Below are 16,620 nucleotides of genomic sequence, written 5' to 3'. Positions count from 1 at the left end.
AATTGGTTTAAATTTGAACATGCATTATTTTCCATCTTAGTAAAAACAATTTCAGGGCTTGATAGGTTTGTTACTAGAGTTCTTACAATTTTGTTTCAAGCACTTTGGTTTCATAGCTACAGATGCTTTTTCATGCGTACAGCTGGCATGGCTCCTGTGTTCTCCTGAAAGCTTCTCTAGAAAGTGCAATACTGAAATCTTAACCTCACTACAGTAAATTGTAGAATTAATTCTATAGTTCTTTATTCACAGAAAGTTGACCATTATGGTTTATGCTACTTCAAAACAACAGAAATTCTACCAAATAATTAAGACCAAAATAATTATTCATTTAATCTCTCTTTTCTTTTTCTGATGGAGGATTTCCAAGTTGCAAACTCCACAAAGGACTCTGGATTTCCTGCACTGCCAGACAATTTTACAAGACGCACTCCCCTCAGGATCTCAACAGTGGATCTGAATGAAAGCATTAACCATTTACTTGATCTTACATTTGGTCACAAAGTTGAAGAGCCTCTACTGAATAAATCAAATAAAACTAAGCATAAGCAAATAGGAATATGTTTCCCATCCCTGAACATTTAACGGGGCTATACTCCCTCATAGTACATATTATATGGCCCATATAGAGCAGTTTTAGCATGGATACTTTTATTTTTCCTGAGAATCTTGCAAATTTCTCAAAGTTTCTGCAATCTGAGAGTTTCTAATAACCTTCCCAAAACTGGGAGAACTTATGTTTTTTGGAGTAATGCATCTTTGTCAGGTGTTCTTCACATTAGCATGGATCTTCAGATTCAGCCTGAATCATTGTCAGAAGAACTAAGCTTCCAAAAGATTTGATGTTATAATGATGTTTTAATTTGTTAACCAATTTCAGTCTGTAAATGACTTTTAACTATGCTAGGAAATGATGTCTCACTGATCTGGTTGGAAAATTACAGAATTACAGGAATGGCACAGAAGAATGAGTGCCATTCCTGATGACTGATAGCTGGAGTGAGGCTGCGCAGGGAGAATATCCATGTGCATTTTGTGTTACAGGTATGCCTGGGAATCCAGCAATTACAACACACAGTCTTCGAAGCAGCCATGTAAAAAGAGCTCTTAGGCAAGCCAAAGGAGCAACAACTAATCTTAGAAGCAGTTTGGTGCCTCACGGTGTTACTTCTCAAACCAGCCAACTGCATAGGAACAACAGAGAAAATGTGGGCAGGTGAAAACTCTTACCAACTCTAAATACGGTATATTTTTCTTTCCTTTCTTAAGAGGGGGTTAGGACCAAAGTACTTCTGTTCCTTCTTCATTTGACTGATGTGCAAGATAACAATACTTTTTTCTACAAATGCTGCCAAGTTTTCTTTCTCTGATTCCAGATCCACAAAAATGTGTTTAATCTCTTCTGAGAAAATTCACAATGCATCTGTGAGAACATCCTAGGAAACAATTAAAAATTTTGCAGCTGAAACAATGACTATTAAACGGAGCCAGCTCTTTGATAAAAATAAGCTTGTATCTACTAAATCCCTGTTTAATCCTGTTCTGTCACGAGCTCAAAACTTCATTTTGTTTTGTATTTGTTACCCAGTTTTGTTTAGTAATCAAGAATATTAAGTATGGAAGCAGAAGTGCAAGAGTGAAGCTGTTACTGTGGTTAATTCTGTCTAATCATTGTTATGTAAACAGCAGTATCTTGCTATTACTTGCTGCCAGCTGATGAAATGAACAGGTAGGTTACACCAGCATTTCTTAGTATATCAAACATTTATCCACTACAGGAAAGTGGACAGCTCTGGAACGAAGACATTTCTATCTTGATGATTAATATTTGCTGCCTAAAGAGATCCCATCAAAGTCAGCTGTGTAAATGAGTGTAACCAGTATGTGAGCTGTTTGTTTTTGGTTGGTTTTTTTTTTTTTTTTTTTGCAAGATTAGTCTCAAATGAGCATTTTTCTTAGGCATCCTTAATATATTTTTATACCAAATGTTATGATACAGGTCCTGTTTCTTCTTGCTAGAAAAAAAAAAGAAAAAAAAAAAATCATTAGCTATATTTTGCCACTGAGAGAGCTAGTTAAGGGTTTGTTCTCAGAGATGTTTCTCACACAACCATCTTCAGCTGGTTTTTGGATGGGCACAGACATAATAGGAGCAGTTTCCAAAGGAAAATGTATTTCTGGTGAGCAATGTGACCAAACCTCTGGAGGAAAACACTTTAAATAAACTTGATTTAATCAGGTAGTGCTGTGCTGACTCAGATGTTACAGATGAGAAAGCAGGTCAGAGGAAATGGTATTACTCACAATGGCTGTTCTGTGCAGTGCACAATTCCCCCTAGCCTCATTTGAAACTGGCCTCTCCATATGACTGTATTCTACACTGAATGTGTCCCACCTAGGATCCTTCTGCAGGCACTTCTCTGCACTTCTCAGATAGGGTACATGAAATGCTGTAGCAAATACTGTTTACTGATGTTTACTTAATTTCTATTTTAATTTTATTTTTTAAATATTGATAAATCTTGCTTCAGCCCACTGCCTTTTGTTCCATCGATATTCCAGGTACCTTGCAGACATGAGATCTTTTAGGATAGCTGATATTCCTGTAGGAATGTCATGCTAGCAAGCCTCTGCTCTGCAGAATTGCTTCGTGAGCATTTTCCCATTCTCTTAGAGAGCTGGTTGCAAATGTTAAGGGAAAGCAGGTATAAAACAAGGAGCCTGAATCCCTGCTTAACATGCAAAACAACTTTGTTTTACCATTGCAGTCTCCACTGCAGTTCCCTGCTTACAGCAGAACATCTGACTTGTTTAGCTTTCTGAACAGTAAAATCTCCCAGGCTTCTTTGTGTTGACTTTAAATATTGTAGTTTTATATTTTGATAGAAGGCAAATTCCACCGAGGAGAGATTATCAAAAAAGATTTGGATGCAAATGAAAACACCTGTGTTTTAAAACTACTGCTTTTCATCCTTTGATGGCAGAAAACAGGAGGCAGCCATTCCATCAGCTACTTGTAGATGAGAGTGATAAGAAGACAATACACTGCTATCTCGTGGGCTCTTTCAGCTCCTCAGTATTAGGTCAGTATTGGTTTTACATCATCACAACTGGAACAGGGTTAAAAGCTTTCTCCATATCCACAGAAATCAACAAGATTTAAAAATACTTGTACAGTAATGGGAGGTACTGAAGTACACAGTAGAATCTTGGATCTGTATTTAGAGATTGGTCTCTGAGTTACTTCAGCCAAGTTCTGGTTATGCATAAGAAACCTGGTCTCCTGGGAGTGCATGACAGGACTGAGTATCATGTTCGTATACAAACTACAGGTTTGTTTGTTTGTTTGTTTGCTTTTTCTTTTTAAGCCTCCATGGTTTTGAATTGATCCTTTTTTTTTAAAAGGAATTAACCAAAAGCCTCTTCCAGCCAAAGTGGCCATAAAAGTCAATAGTAACCATGAAAATGTGAGAAGTTAGAGATTATTTTTCTTTGGTATTATTACACAGACTTGAGTGGTGCTGCAGTAGTGGCATTTTGTATTTTCATTTTAAGGCTGTCATTGTGGATGTATAATGAATGACATGAAATGGCAATTAAGTAATGAAATCATTTCATTCAGTGAAGCAAACAATTAAACACATGTAGAATGTCTGGATCCCGTGGGACTCAGAGATCCCTTTGTCTTATTCTGTTCTAACTCACCCCAGTATAAATCTGGATTCAGTTTTCTGGATCTAGTTGCCAAGAAGTCTGAATTCAGCAGTATTTCTGCAGATCTGCGTTGGAATAATGGAGTGTAGTCTGTTCTCTCCATCTCTACTATGCAGTAGTGTTGTCTTTCAACAGCTTCATGATCCTAATTACTGCTCAGTTTGTACTAAACTGGAAAAATAGTGTGGATTACATTATAATGAATTTTCTTGAAAAGGTGGGAAACTGGGAAAAAAAAATCAGTACATATCAGATCAAGGATTATGCTGGCAAGTTTACTGTGCAAATTTACTGTCTTGCTGTTCAGAAATAACATTTCGGTGATCTGAAGGAGCAGTTAGTGTTAATTATGCTTACAGGTACACAGCAGGCGGCAGCGTGAAGGCTGTTAACGGACCGTAGACATTCAGGTTGTGGTTGGATCCCCTGTCTGGCTGCTGTTGCCTTTGTCTCGTGTGTAGTTTGCAGGACAGCCACAAGGTGTCTTTGTCGTACCGTTGATTTTCTAGACCAGGGCGGGTAACATATGCCTCCAATACTCAGCATAACAGAGGCTCTCACTTCGTTTGGATTATGGCAGATTTGCACCTGAATAAACCAAAGCTGTAGGTCCTATCCTTGCATTTTACAAGGCAAGAATGAATTATTTGTGGTGTTGCAGAACTCAGCAGGGCCTGTGAGGGCAGCACAGCCACTGAGTCAGACAGTTGTTTTCTGCTTAATTCGGAGCTCTGACTTCTTGGGTAATGGATCTGAGAGTGACTGGTTTATTTTTTGTGCAAACAATTTGCATCACCTAGCATCTAAAAGTCGCTGTCTGAGAGCCAGAGGAAAGGAACAGCAATGCTGTCAGGGAAAAACATTTCATACCCAGAAGAGTTCATCCCATAAGGTGAGCCAGCAGGAGAGAGAAGCATGTGCGCAGGTAGTGGAGAGGGAGGAACAACTCAGAACCAAGTGGTCTCCCACCAGTGAGCTGATTGTAAAAGTACTATGGTAAGGAAAATGAAGGTGCTCATGCAGATGTGGTGGTACTCATAGCCTTGTGTTACTGATCTCTGTACAAGATCCATCTCAGCCTCACATAGGTAACAAATTTTAAGGCAAGACCTATCAGTTCCCTTAAGTGAGAGAAGTGGGGAGGAAAAGGATGAGAAAGAGCTCTCCTTGCTGTCTTTAGAGACCACTCAGTGCAGCTTTTTGCTCTTGTGTGCTCTGCGTAAATTCAAACCATATAGAAAACCCCCTGTTTATGCCTGAACAAAAGTATCCTTTGGCATGCCACCTGCTTCCAAGATGGAGAGTGTTGTTCTGGCAGCCTGCTTGAGGTGAACAGCTCTCCTTTATGTAAGCTGTAAAAGCACAACGTGGTGAACATAAATTAGAAATACATGTGTATTCCCTCTAGCTTTGCTTTGTTTTCATTGTCTGAACGAATCTATGTGCATAATATTCTTTTGAATTTCAATGCCTTTCAGGGATTTAAAATTTCACTTTTGTCTTTTGCCAGGGCATTTTTAAGTGCAACATTTTATAATGGAAGCATAATTCTGGTTTTGGGGCTAACTGCTCTCCATTTAAAAACACTTCCAGGATCTCCTGGTTTAGCAAAAAAATATATATACATACTCAAAAGGATACATATATAACCTTTTTGAGTAACAGTATATTTAGAGTTGCAGAAGCACCATAACTGTAGAGGGCACTCGTGCTACAAAACTTTCAGAAGAGATGTCTGCATGGAAGAAACACAGATTGGAGCAGTGAGAAATGTTTAACGTGTATATTTGTCTCCCAAAGTTGTGACATTTGATAACATTTTGTTTGCTTTTGATCCATGCTCCTTTGCACGCAAAGACCACTAGTAATGGCAGAGGGTGGCAAAGGGGATGCAGCAGAAGATAAAAGCCTTGAGACCACAGTCCAATATCTTCATCTATAGCTTTAAACCTTATTATCTCTGGTTTTCTGGTGTAAAACTCATGGTTATTATGAGGTTCTCTCAATGATGTTGGAGTACACAGGATGATGGAGACCCTTCTCACCCCAATGACACATTATGTTCCTGACAAGCAGCCCCACCACAGCCTTTGCTGTGAGAGACATTAGTGGGGTATCACCATGCTCACCAGGGCAGATCCAGACGTAAGTGGTCATACAGCCCACAGACAGTTCAGCAGGAAGGCTATAATTAGGTTGCTGACAAGGAAAGGGATAAACCTTCCAAGTAAAATCCCAGACAAGGATTTAAAGGCTCTGGGTAGTGACACACTCAGTTCTTTGGATGGATGTGCCCAGGATTGCCAGCATTTACTTGTCAGCCTCTTCTGGGGGAAGAATCCTGTATAGAAGAAAGCAAGCTTTCCTAAAGCATCTCTGCTGTGTCTCATACAGCAAGCTGACTTCCAGTGATGGGAATAGATTTATTTTGCAAGCACCTTTAGTCAGTTTGGCCCAACGAACTGTAGTAGTGGTGCAGCAGAGCAGTTTTGATCCCACACATGCATTGAAATCAATGGGATATTTTTTCCTGATAAAAAGATGCAGAAGTAGCACTTAGTCCTTTCTGACTCTTGAGTCTAAAGAACAGTAAAGACTCTTTCACAGAAACACCATTTGCACCCAGGCTAGTTGCAGACATTCCCTGTAAAATACAAAATGAAAGCTAAGAGCCTGAAGAACACCAATCTGCTACAGAGACCTCACTTCTGCAACAGTCCCTTGGGCAGCACTGCAATTGCAAGAGTGTTTGTCTATTGCCTTATTTAATTTTGAATAAAGTTCACCAAAAAAGCAAATAAAACTTTGAATCTCCCCATCTGTATATGAATGCAGACAGTTAAGAAGTAATGCTGCTGCACCATTTCAATAGCTTTTGTCTGCAAAGTGTCATACTTTTCATTTACCATTTAATTCTTCTAAATGGATGTTGCTCTTCTTCCCATTATGGATCTCCACCGCTTCTATGAAACATTATTTGCATAAAAGGAACTAAATAATTGATAGAGGACGTGAGCAAAAGCTAGCACACATCTTGGTAGGGGTTTGTGGTAATCCCAGCGAGTCTAACACATAGCTCATAGCTTGTTTAATGGGATGGAAGCTGACAGGGTTTTCTTGTACCTCTGCTACAGAACTCATAGCTTCTGAATGACCTCCTTGTACTTAGCTACTTTTCTTGTTGATCTCGCTGCTCTTTTCCTCCATTAGCGGGAGAATTCTTCAAGGAAGTGATACAGTATGCTATGCTACAACTTGTGTTCACATACACCATAAAACACTGCTGCATCTGAGGCCTGGTGGATTTATTCTGTTGCTTTTAGAAAATAAAATAAAAAGGAAGCAAAATCGTAAACGGATTGTACTATTGAGGGCAAAGTCTGCAAGCAGCTTTCATTTACAAGTTTGTTTGATCTTGAATTCAAACCTGAGTTCGACCTTGGGATTACAGGCTTGGGGTTTTTTTCCCACATTAAGACTTCTGTTGGTAAAAATCTATTAAAGCTGTAAGATAAGATATATACTGAACATCTTCTGAATTTTAGACATCTCCGGTTAGTGAGATGACTGTCAGAGTGAATATGTTTCTGAAAGGAGGATGAGCCGTGGAAGCGATAGATCTTGAAAATAAAGCATGTTAGTTGTCTGAAAGAAATGATCTAAGACTACATTAAAATTGAATAATTATTTTTGTACATCTTTATAAATTTCTGAAGTGTACATTCTTTAATGATAAGCAGCAGTATTAGGGGAGTCTGGAAACAGCCGGGCTGGTTTGCTTGCTGAGGGAGCCATCTCAGCTGCTCTGACAAGCAAGCTGCCATTTTCAATGCGATCACTTCTGAAGCAGTTGTTTTGCTCTTAACTTTGTGCAAATCCCTCTTGGTATTTCTCTTTTGAAAGTAAGACGTATTTCCATATGTCCATAAAACTTTCCCTGACAATTCAGCATGCTTTTTGGAATGTCTTATTCCTGTTGGATGACGTGTGAAATGAGGCTGCTTTGTTTATTAAGTGCATGTGACATAATGTAAAACATACTTACTATCCTCTACCACTGCACAGATGTTTTTGTGCTGAAAGGAGACTCCAAGTTTTGCTGGTCTAATCAGCCTTTTGTTCTCTCCCATTTAGAAAGCCATTTCTTAAGAACTCCTATTGCTGATAAACACGTTATTACACAGCTCAAATGTTATTCTTAGAAATAAACAGTTTTCAGCTTTTCCCGAAGAGGAGTACTTGAAAATAAAAATGATTCTGTAAGAATTAATTCACGTTCTCTCTCTGGGACTGTGCTTTAGGTTTTTGGGGAAAAGGCTTTCCATGACAAAAGCTTACTGCAGGGCATATTTTGCTCGTGTCTCAATATTTTATTCCTCACCATGTTTTATACATTCTATTTCCATTCCCATAAAAGTAAGTAGCAAACAAATATATATCGGTAGCATTTTTAAATTTCTGTTCTTATTCCTTGCCATCAATTTGGCTGAAAACAGGTATTTGCAAACACTGGTAGCCTAATTTCTTATGGCCTTTCATTTTTTATGAAGTGTTTTCAAAAGACTTCAATCAACCTTAATGGTGCGTTTTTAGTTAAGGAAACAGAATGGAGAGAAGTCAATTTAAGCTCCCCAATGAACAAGTGTGTACAGAAAAAAAGGCATAAATGGGTTTAGAAAACAGAGCCAGTACAAGCAAAATGCAGCGAGCAGAGCGCTCGGGGAAGCCAAGATATAATGGAAAGAGTAAAATACTGCAGAGCTTTTTAAACTATATACAATTGGAACAATGGACTGGACCCAGACATCTATGTTAAACTGTTAGAAGATAGGTGAAAAGCAAGCTGCAATTCTGTAACCAGGGCCAGAGAATACTAGAATGGAAGGGCTTAAAGCCGAAGCAAATGAACGTGGGGTAGTTTAGCTTGACAGAAATCAAGTCAAATTGGTATATTTCGGTGTTTAATTTACCATGTGAAGAACCATCTCCTGGCTTTCTGTATTAAAGGACTATTAGTACCAGCCGCCTTAATGAAGCTCCTTCTATGCCACCTGTGAAATAATAATATCTTGGGTTTTGCACATCTATTTTTGCCAAAATACCTTAAAAGCATCGGCTAATTAAGTAACATAGCCACTGTGAGAATAGGCCATATAGCTGCAAAATGTGTACTAAAGAAATACACCTGGGAGACTATTACACAGTGATTGTTTAATTGCCTCCCGTTATTTAAACGCGGTATTAATAATACATATAATACATTGTTCCAAAGCATCACAACCTCGCTGGAAAAAGGGTAAGTACATCAATATTAAAAATCCAAAGACTAAAATAATCCAATCCTGCTAAACCAGTGCTCTCAGTTGTCTGGGCCCAACCACCTCTTTGAAACAATCTCCTGTACAGTGCACCAGCAATGATCATCACTTGCACGGCAGCGTATCAGTTATACTTTGCTTTTATGCGTGCTTACAGTCGAGTGCAATTGTTTTTAATGCCTGCCTTACAATGTGATTCAATCCATTTGGGTGGCTTAATGCAAAGATTTCATAATGTACACAGCGACGAGCAGCACTAAGGCAACTCACATAGCACTCATTATTCTTTTAACGGGAATGTCAACAAGAAGAGGAATTAGAGAGGAAATCGCTGTAACTCCAAAAGAACATCTGACTAACCACTACAGATGACATGTTTTTTCCCTTTTTATCCTCTTCACAATCCATAAAGGAGGATTTTTCCAAAACAATTAATTTGGTTGCCAAACCCTTCTTAATTCTAAGGAGATTTAAAACTCATCTACTTGGAGTCTGTCTCGTGGAGCTAGACCCACAACCGGATTACAAGCTATTCCATCATATGGCTGTTGTTAGCCCAGTTGCTGCTATGTGGTACATAATTGGACCATTAAAAAAAAAAAGAAAGAAAGAAAAAGAAAGGAAAAAGAAGAAAAAGACGTATAAACCCTTCAATCTTCTTTACTAAGCCCACTGGCACTTCCAGCATTTTATTATTTGTGTTACTTTCTCCACTAAATAAAAGCCTGGCAGTCTGAGAGAAAAAGGATTTTCTACAGCTTCTTCCAAGTAACTCTGATATAGAACCTGCAGTACAAACACTGACGCTCTAAAATAAACCAGTAACAGACAGAATTGTGCGCTTTGATCCCACAGCAAAACTGAGGTTTAAGTTAGAAAAACGCCTCTTCTTTGTGTCTGGTGTTGGAGAGCATCTGGCAAATTTCCACTTAGCAGGAATCCTGGTTTGCAGCACAAACTAGGTCCAGTGTTAATTCTTTTAATTATTGCATGTGTGTTTTGTTTTGTTTCTTTAGGGAGAATCAGTGACCTTAAACAAGACAAGGAAGACTTAAACCCAGATTCACCCCTTTGTAACATCACTGGCTTAGAGCTGGGGTCATGGTAATGTTTTGTTTCTCTCTGCTGTGGTGCACAATGGTCGGCTCTTGATCTTTGCACGCCAAGATGAGACCAAGAGTTAGATAATGTCTGCACTGACAGCCACAGTCTCAGACCTGTGATGTTCCAAATTAGACACACCTCATGAATGCAACAAAGCCACCATCTAGGTACTGTACATGTCACCTTTATATGGGGATGGCAGAAGATGGAAGGAATGTACTAAAGTCTTGTCCTAAAATGGCACCAGAAGCACTTGGTTCAGGTAGTTTAGAGGTGCTGTTGGAGTATGCAGATGAGGGTTTTACTTCAAAGTATAAACCCACTGTTTGGCTGGCAGCCTCATACCCTTTATATTCTTTCAATGTAATCGTTTTATTTAAGGTACTGTAGGCATATAATTGGTATTAAGCGTGTAAGCATAATCTGTGGAAGCCCATAAAGTGCAGCTGCATGCCCATCTCAGCACCAAATTAACAAGTACCGGCAGTCTCTGGGAGAAGAACAACAAGTGCACTAACAGGAACATATTTCTTCTCTATGAACTTCAGATTAGTAAATAAATCTGTACCATGCTAGTATTTATTAAAGGTTATGGCTTGACACGCAGACGAGGCTGACTATTAGAAGAGAGAACATCATGGCCAGGATGAAGTATCTGCCTGGGAAGACACTACTGATTTTGATGAAATATTGTAAGACAAAAGGATGCTTCCACATGTGAGGACCAACCATTCAGACTCCCTGCCCCATTTCCATATGGGGTTGAAAGACTTAATTTTACTGTCTAAATTTCAGTGTGCCAAGAAAGAAACTGCTTAAAGCTAAATATTTAAATTTAGAGAATCTCTCTTCAGATATTTTCTTCAGAAACAAAATACATTTGCACCACATTTTCACCTTTGAGTTTCAGTTTTCCAGCTTGAAATAAGGCAGAGGTCCAAGTGTATCCTGCCAGGAAAGGAGCTGTTTCTCAGTGCTCCTGCTCGACTATGATCCTCTTTGGAGAAAAAGACTCAAGTGTGAGATTCTGATAAATTCCAGCTTCTGAATTCATGCTGAGATTTGCTCTCCCCAGCTCTATCGAGAAGCTTTGGCACTCCTGCTGCTGCTCTCTTTGCTATGCACAGGATCTTTTTTACACTAACACAGAAAAGCAAAGGGGAAATCCATTACTGTTCTTCTTTCTCACTCTCTCCAGGGCTCAGAGGGAAGGCCCACTCTTCATTTCCTTCTTTTCGTACAGCTCAAGCCAACTCTAACAACATTAATTAACAATACCCCTTCCTCTCCCTGTTCTGTTTGGAATGTTACGTCATCTAGAACCAAACAAACTGCGACATTTCTGAAAACAGAAATTGTTTTTAAAAAATTCAGGCCGGCCAGCTGTTTGGTGTCTTCCAGCTGGGAGCGCTGCCTTCAGAATCCACACTGGATGCTCCTGCACGGTCTCTGTGTTGCTCACCAATCTGTCCATCTGTCCGCATGGCGCGTTGCCAGCACTTAAGTTGGCCCGATCCTTATCCTGGGTACAAAACGGTGTGGATTTGGACTGACAGGCTTAGCAACTACAAGTGTTTGCTGCAAGTCCCTCTAGCATGACAGCATTGTTCCTCTTGCTAGAGAGACCCCAGGTTGGTGTTATGCTACCAGTGGTCTTCAGCTTTTGGAAAATGACAGTCATTGGCAGAACTACAGTCACTAGTGAATATAAAATAATAAACACTGCAGTTTTTTGTACATATCATCTTTAAGTGCATCAATATATTCCTTAGATTACTATTTAGGCATCTGCAGTACCTGAAAAGTTTTATTATTGTATAATATACAGATTAGGTCACAAAACTCCAATTGATTTTACTGAGAGCAGCATTTGCCTTTAAGTATATTTTTCCTAAAGCTGTTTTAAAGCAACAGTTTAGGACTCAAATTTAGGACTAGCCATCATTAGCTGAATGCTCCAAAGAAGTCCCATTGAAATGGATGAAGTGTCTGCTAGGAAGTCCATTGTGAGTCTTGTTACTAGGATGTGCTTTTGGGAGCAGGACACGTGGCTTTCAGTATTTCTCTTTTCCATAGTTCCATGTATGACTGATGATTTAGATGGACTCGATTTCTGACATTTCACTGTGTTGCTGGGTTTGTTAGAATTTACAAGTGACTTCCTTCCCAAAGCCGTCTTAGTTTCAAGAAGCTTATTTGCCCTGAAGTCCTCAGAGACCAACAAGGCATAACTTTTTTTTATCAGAGATTGAGGTACCTTACCCATGGGATACAGGGAATGAGCACCAGGTCATCACTGCAACCATAATTTCTCTCTTATTCAATTGTTACATAGAGAAAAGTAAAAGTTACATCTTTCATCAGAATATAATTGATTTAAGTTCTTGTTTTCTTGTTTTATAAGACTACCTGGTGTATACAGTTGATTGTATCTGAGTGAAGAAATCTTGTAATTACCTTTTTTTTTAATTAACTATTTCTTATATTTGGCATTAACTATCATTTTAATTAAAATTTATTTTTAGAGCCTTCTCCATTAGGAAAAAAACAACTTTAAAATAAACATATTAATGACACTTGTACTCTGATGCTGTTGAAGTCTCTAAATCCAAAAGACAGAGCAGCTGAGGGAACTGGGGCTGCTCACTCTGGAGAAGAGGAGGCTGAGGGAAGGCCTCATCATGCTCTACAGCAGTCTGAAAGGAGTTTGCAGCAAGGTGAATGTTGGTCTCTTTTCTCAGGTAACGTGACAGGATGTGAGGAAACAGCCTCAAGTTGCACCAAGGGAAGTTTAGATTGGACATTAAGAGTATTTTCTTCACAGAGCAGGTGGTTAAGCTTTGGAACGGGCTGCTCAATGAGGTGGCAGAGTCCCCATCCCTGGAGGTATTTAAGAGGTGTGGATGTGACACTGATGGACATGGTGTAGTGATGGGACTTGGTAGGTCAGGCTGGTAGTTTGACTTGGTGATCTTACAGGTCCTTTACATCCTAAATGACTCTAAGGTTTGCACCATGGGAAAGCTGGTCACTTAAATCTGTCTTTAAGCACCTTTAAAAGCTGAGGTGCTCAATTCTCGGCATCACATTTTATGACAAATCAGAGCAGCTATATGAGCTCTGAAAACTCAGTGTGCTCCTGTCTTCACAAAAAAATGACTACCAAAGTGAGGCAACTTGACCACTTCAGAACACCTCTCCATTTTGTATTGAAATCTTTTCATGTTTACCAGAAAATTTTTGAGGAGGTATTGCCCAAGGGTTGTGTATGCTAGTGATCTGTCTAAAGACAGGGTTATAATTATACAGGTTATAACTATATATAGATGTGTCTAATAACATTATTTCCAAAATTCCCTATTTGCATTCTTTCAGTTTTTTTATGGGCTGTTTTTAGCTTGCCTTTATTTTCTGCTGTTTGGTTACTGTGCAGTCTAAAATTCTTCATCAGATGAAGCTCTAAAGGAAAACAGATGCACAGTCCAGCACAGTTTCTTTGCTGGCCAGGGAAACAACATGAAATCTGCAGCTACCCTAAGCCACCCCACTACTTATTCTGGTATTCAGGCTCTGTCAGTCTTCTTCAGGGGCAGTAATAACATTATAATGGGACTGGGAGACAAAACTGCCAAAGTCTTTCCAAGACAATCTTCTGGGCTCATCAGCATAGACAATCATTCTTTTCACTTCTGGAGTAATAGGAAGATTTTAAGCAATATCTTTTGATTTGAGTTGGACTTGAAAAATGACATAGCTGGGGGCCTTATTTTAAATGCAATGAGACTGAAATGTAAAGTGCAATTTCCCATGCAGTCTGTGGAGAGAATGAGGCACTTGTCCCAGTTCTCTTAATTGTCTCTGATTGCTGTTTGTGTAGCACAGTCACTTCCTCGTCTTCAAAATCACCTTCAAGGGCTCCAACATTTTTCACTTCACTGTTTTAAATCAGGAAGGGCTAAACATTCACCCATTCAGCCATTATGGCTCTTTTATGTTATTTATGTGGTTTACGCTATTAGGCTTTAAAATTTTGTTTATTTAATTGGCTTTAACAAGTACTTAAGTAACAGTTTTGAGGACGCATCAGTGGGACTCAGCACACGTTGATTAAGGTGTGCTTAACCTGACAGTTAATATTTTGTACCATTTTCCCAACAGCCATTACTGTTATGGAAGAAGTGCTAATTTTCCAAAAATGGTTACAGCTCGATTATTATGTCGGTTCTTTATTCATGCAGCTTCATTATTTTGTTGGCGCTGCTCTGTGAGAGATGAAGTAGTGCTATTATTTCTACTCCCAACTCCTTTCAGTCCTTCGCAATCATTTAGGCACATGTGTGACATTACTCAGATAAGCAATTCTGTTTGCCTTCAATGAGTCTGGGTGTATGAATACACCCTGTCAGACAGCTGCCCACCTTCATATGTCAGCACAGTATTTCCTGGCATACACTTTGAGAGGTGAAGAAGAAACAGTAAAAATCATGTTCCATCAAATCTTCTTTGTTTAAGTTTTAATTCAGAAGAGAAGTTCTGCCAGTTAGGAGCCCTTGGTTTTATGGGGAACCCAAAAGGAGGGAAAAGGAGTAGAAATTTCCAAGATGGTTACAGATAAGTGGAGATCAGAGAAGCTGCTTTGGTCTCTAAAAGTAGAAAGGCTGCTTAGGTCTGTGGCTGGAATATTAGAAATTGGTACTCCGAAGTTACTCAAGACTGCAGAAGTCCAACTTAGCTTTTACAACAAATTATTCATGGAAGTCAGCAGGAGCTGGAGATAAACTATTCATTTTGTGCGTATCTACGTGAAAGGAACTCTCAAGAGAGATCCTCAAGATTCCGCCAAGAAAACAAGTGGAAACATTTTGAGAATGGGAGTAAACATTTATAATTGAAACCACCAAAAGCGTGTTTTGGTTAGATGCCATCTTTCCTTAGATGAGCAGGTGGCATAGAGGGCAAGGAAAGGTATGAGGGCTGGAAGGAATGTGGCTATGACACCAGGCTGCTTTTAAACATATGACTGGAGCTCTGTGGACTCAGTTCCCAAGACACCTTGACTCCACCCGAGAATCTGAAAGGACTTCAACAAAATACAGCCAGCAATTACCTCCTGTGTCTAACCTATATCAGATGGGAGTAGCCTGGAACGACTCAGAAAGATCCTGTGAAAAGGTGGCAGCAGAGTGGACACAGTGAGGTGAAGTTTATCCCACTCAGCAGAAAGGCAGCCTACTGATAAAACAGCACATACCCATAGCATACTCATCTGTCAAACGGTGTCCTTGCCCCAGAAGATGCTTCTAACCCAGGTTAGACATTCCACCTCCTTTATTTCTTCCCTGGTTGCCAAGATGATACCACTAGTCATCACACCACTACCAGCTTCTAATGGAGATACATCTAAAATACTGCCTTCTACAGCCTCTAATCCCTAGCAGTGCAGTTGCAAACGAAAGTCAGAAGTGTAGACAGAAGCTCTCTTTTTCTTACCTTTCTTCACTGTAGAAATAAAAATTTAACTTGTTGAAACGCATACTGTCTTATTTTTCACAACTTGATTATTATTTGATTTACCACTGCAACACCGTGCATGGATCTGAATGCACTGTACATGCATCCTGACGTAAGGAGCTAAAAACAGGGCAAGAGACCATGGTTAGGCAGTGACTAACAGACCACAGGCAAAGGAACGATAAAGTAAGGCAAGTTAGCATGTGTACAGGGGCTCAAAACACCTGCACTTTCATCTTAAAGAAAATAAGACTCTGGCATATTAAAGATGGTGGCAGTTTCAGAACACATAAGCAACTTTTTTTCCAAACAAGAAGAAATTAATGCCACACAAAATGTGAACTTTCTTTAAAGCACTGAGTGTAGCAGTGGGGAAAGGGAATAAAGGATGTTCTTAAAATGAACACTTTTGCTTTAAATAGAGCATTTGAAATGAAAAATACTAACTGTTTTTCATATTTCACCCGTAATAACACATTAAAGGATTTCTTAGCAGTACTTGTGACAATGGCAATAAGTCAGGGTTAACTTGGCAGAAACCCCAAACCACACTTAGCTGGTCCCTATTGTAACAGTGAACAAAGGTTTTATTAACATCTTACCCCTTGTTGGGCCCAAGAGTTCTTTTTCACACAACAGGAGCTTTGAGTCAATTTACAGCTCTGCAGAGGGGATTTGTGCCATCAGATTCAGCATGTCATTCAGCGGTTGTTTACATTTATTTCCCACCATCCCCATCAAAATTTATCTATGAGAAGTAGGGACTTTTTTTTTTTTTTTTTTAAAGAGTATTTTTAAAACATATTCATGATGGGCATAAAATCAATGGATGAAAAATCTTCCACCCTCCAAAACCAAATTGCACATAAAAGATGGGACAGAGGAGGTGCTGTAGTTCATGAAGTCTGCCTTCTATAGTAAAAGCAGAAGAAAATCAGAGCAAAAAAAAAACCCTTCAGGAAATCTTGCTCCC

General features: G+C 39.2%; 1 protein-coding gene and 1 long non-coding RNA gene across 13 annotated transcripts in view; one reads left to right on the top strand and one right to left on the bottom strand.

Annotated features, from left to right (window-relative positions):
- Positions 1-15,146, top strand: part of LRRC9 (leucine rich repeat containing 9) — a 51,495-nt gene extending 36,349 nt beyond the window's left edge. For 9 of the 12 annotated variants that reach the window (XM_090141842.1, XM_090141839.1, XM_090141837.1 and 6 more), the window contains one exon: positions 361-685. In XM_090141842.1, coding sequence (XP_089997968.1) covers positions 361-585 — 225 coding nt within the window. In that variant the 3' untranslated portion in view covers positions 586-685. Of the gene's footprint in view, positions 1-360; positions 822-1,044 lie in introns of those variants that run through there. The other 3 variants (XM_090141843.1, XM_090141835.1, XM_031605341.2) reach the window with 3 other exon arrangements.
- LOC149917945 (uncharacterized) overlaps positions 1-16,620 on the bottom strand; it is a 34,957-nt gene that overhangs the window by 10,035 nt on the left and 8,302 nt on the right. The gene's annotated exons all lie outside the window — the stretch shown is intronic.

This window comes from Phasianus colchicus, chromosome 5, assembly GCF_987193195.1.
Source record: "Phasianus colchicus chromosome 5, bPhaCol1.hap1.1, whole genome shotgun sequence".
Lineage (NCBI taxonomy): Eukaryota > Metazoa > Chordata > Aves > Galliformes > Phasianidae > Phasianus > Phasianus colchicus.
Note: the sequence above shows the minus strand (reverse complement) of the source record. Positions and strands in the feature narration are given on the sequence as shown.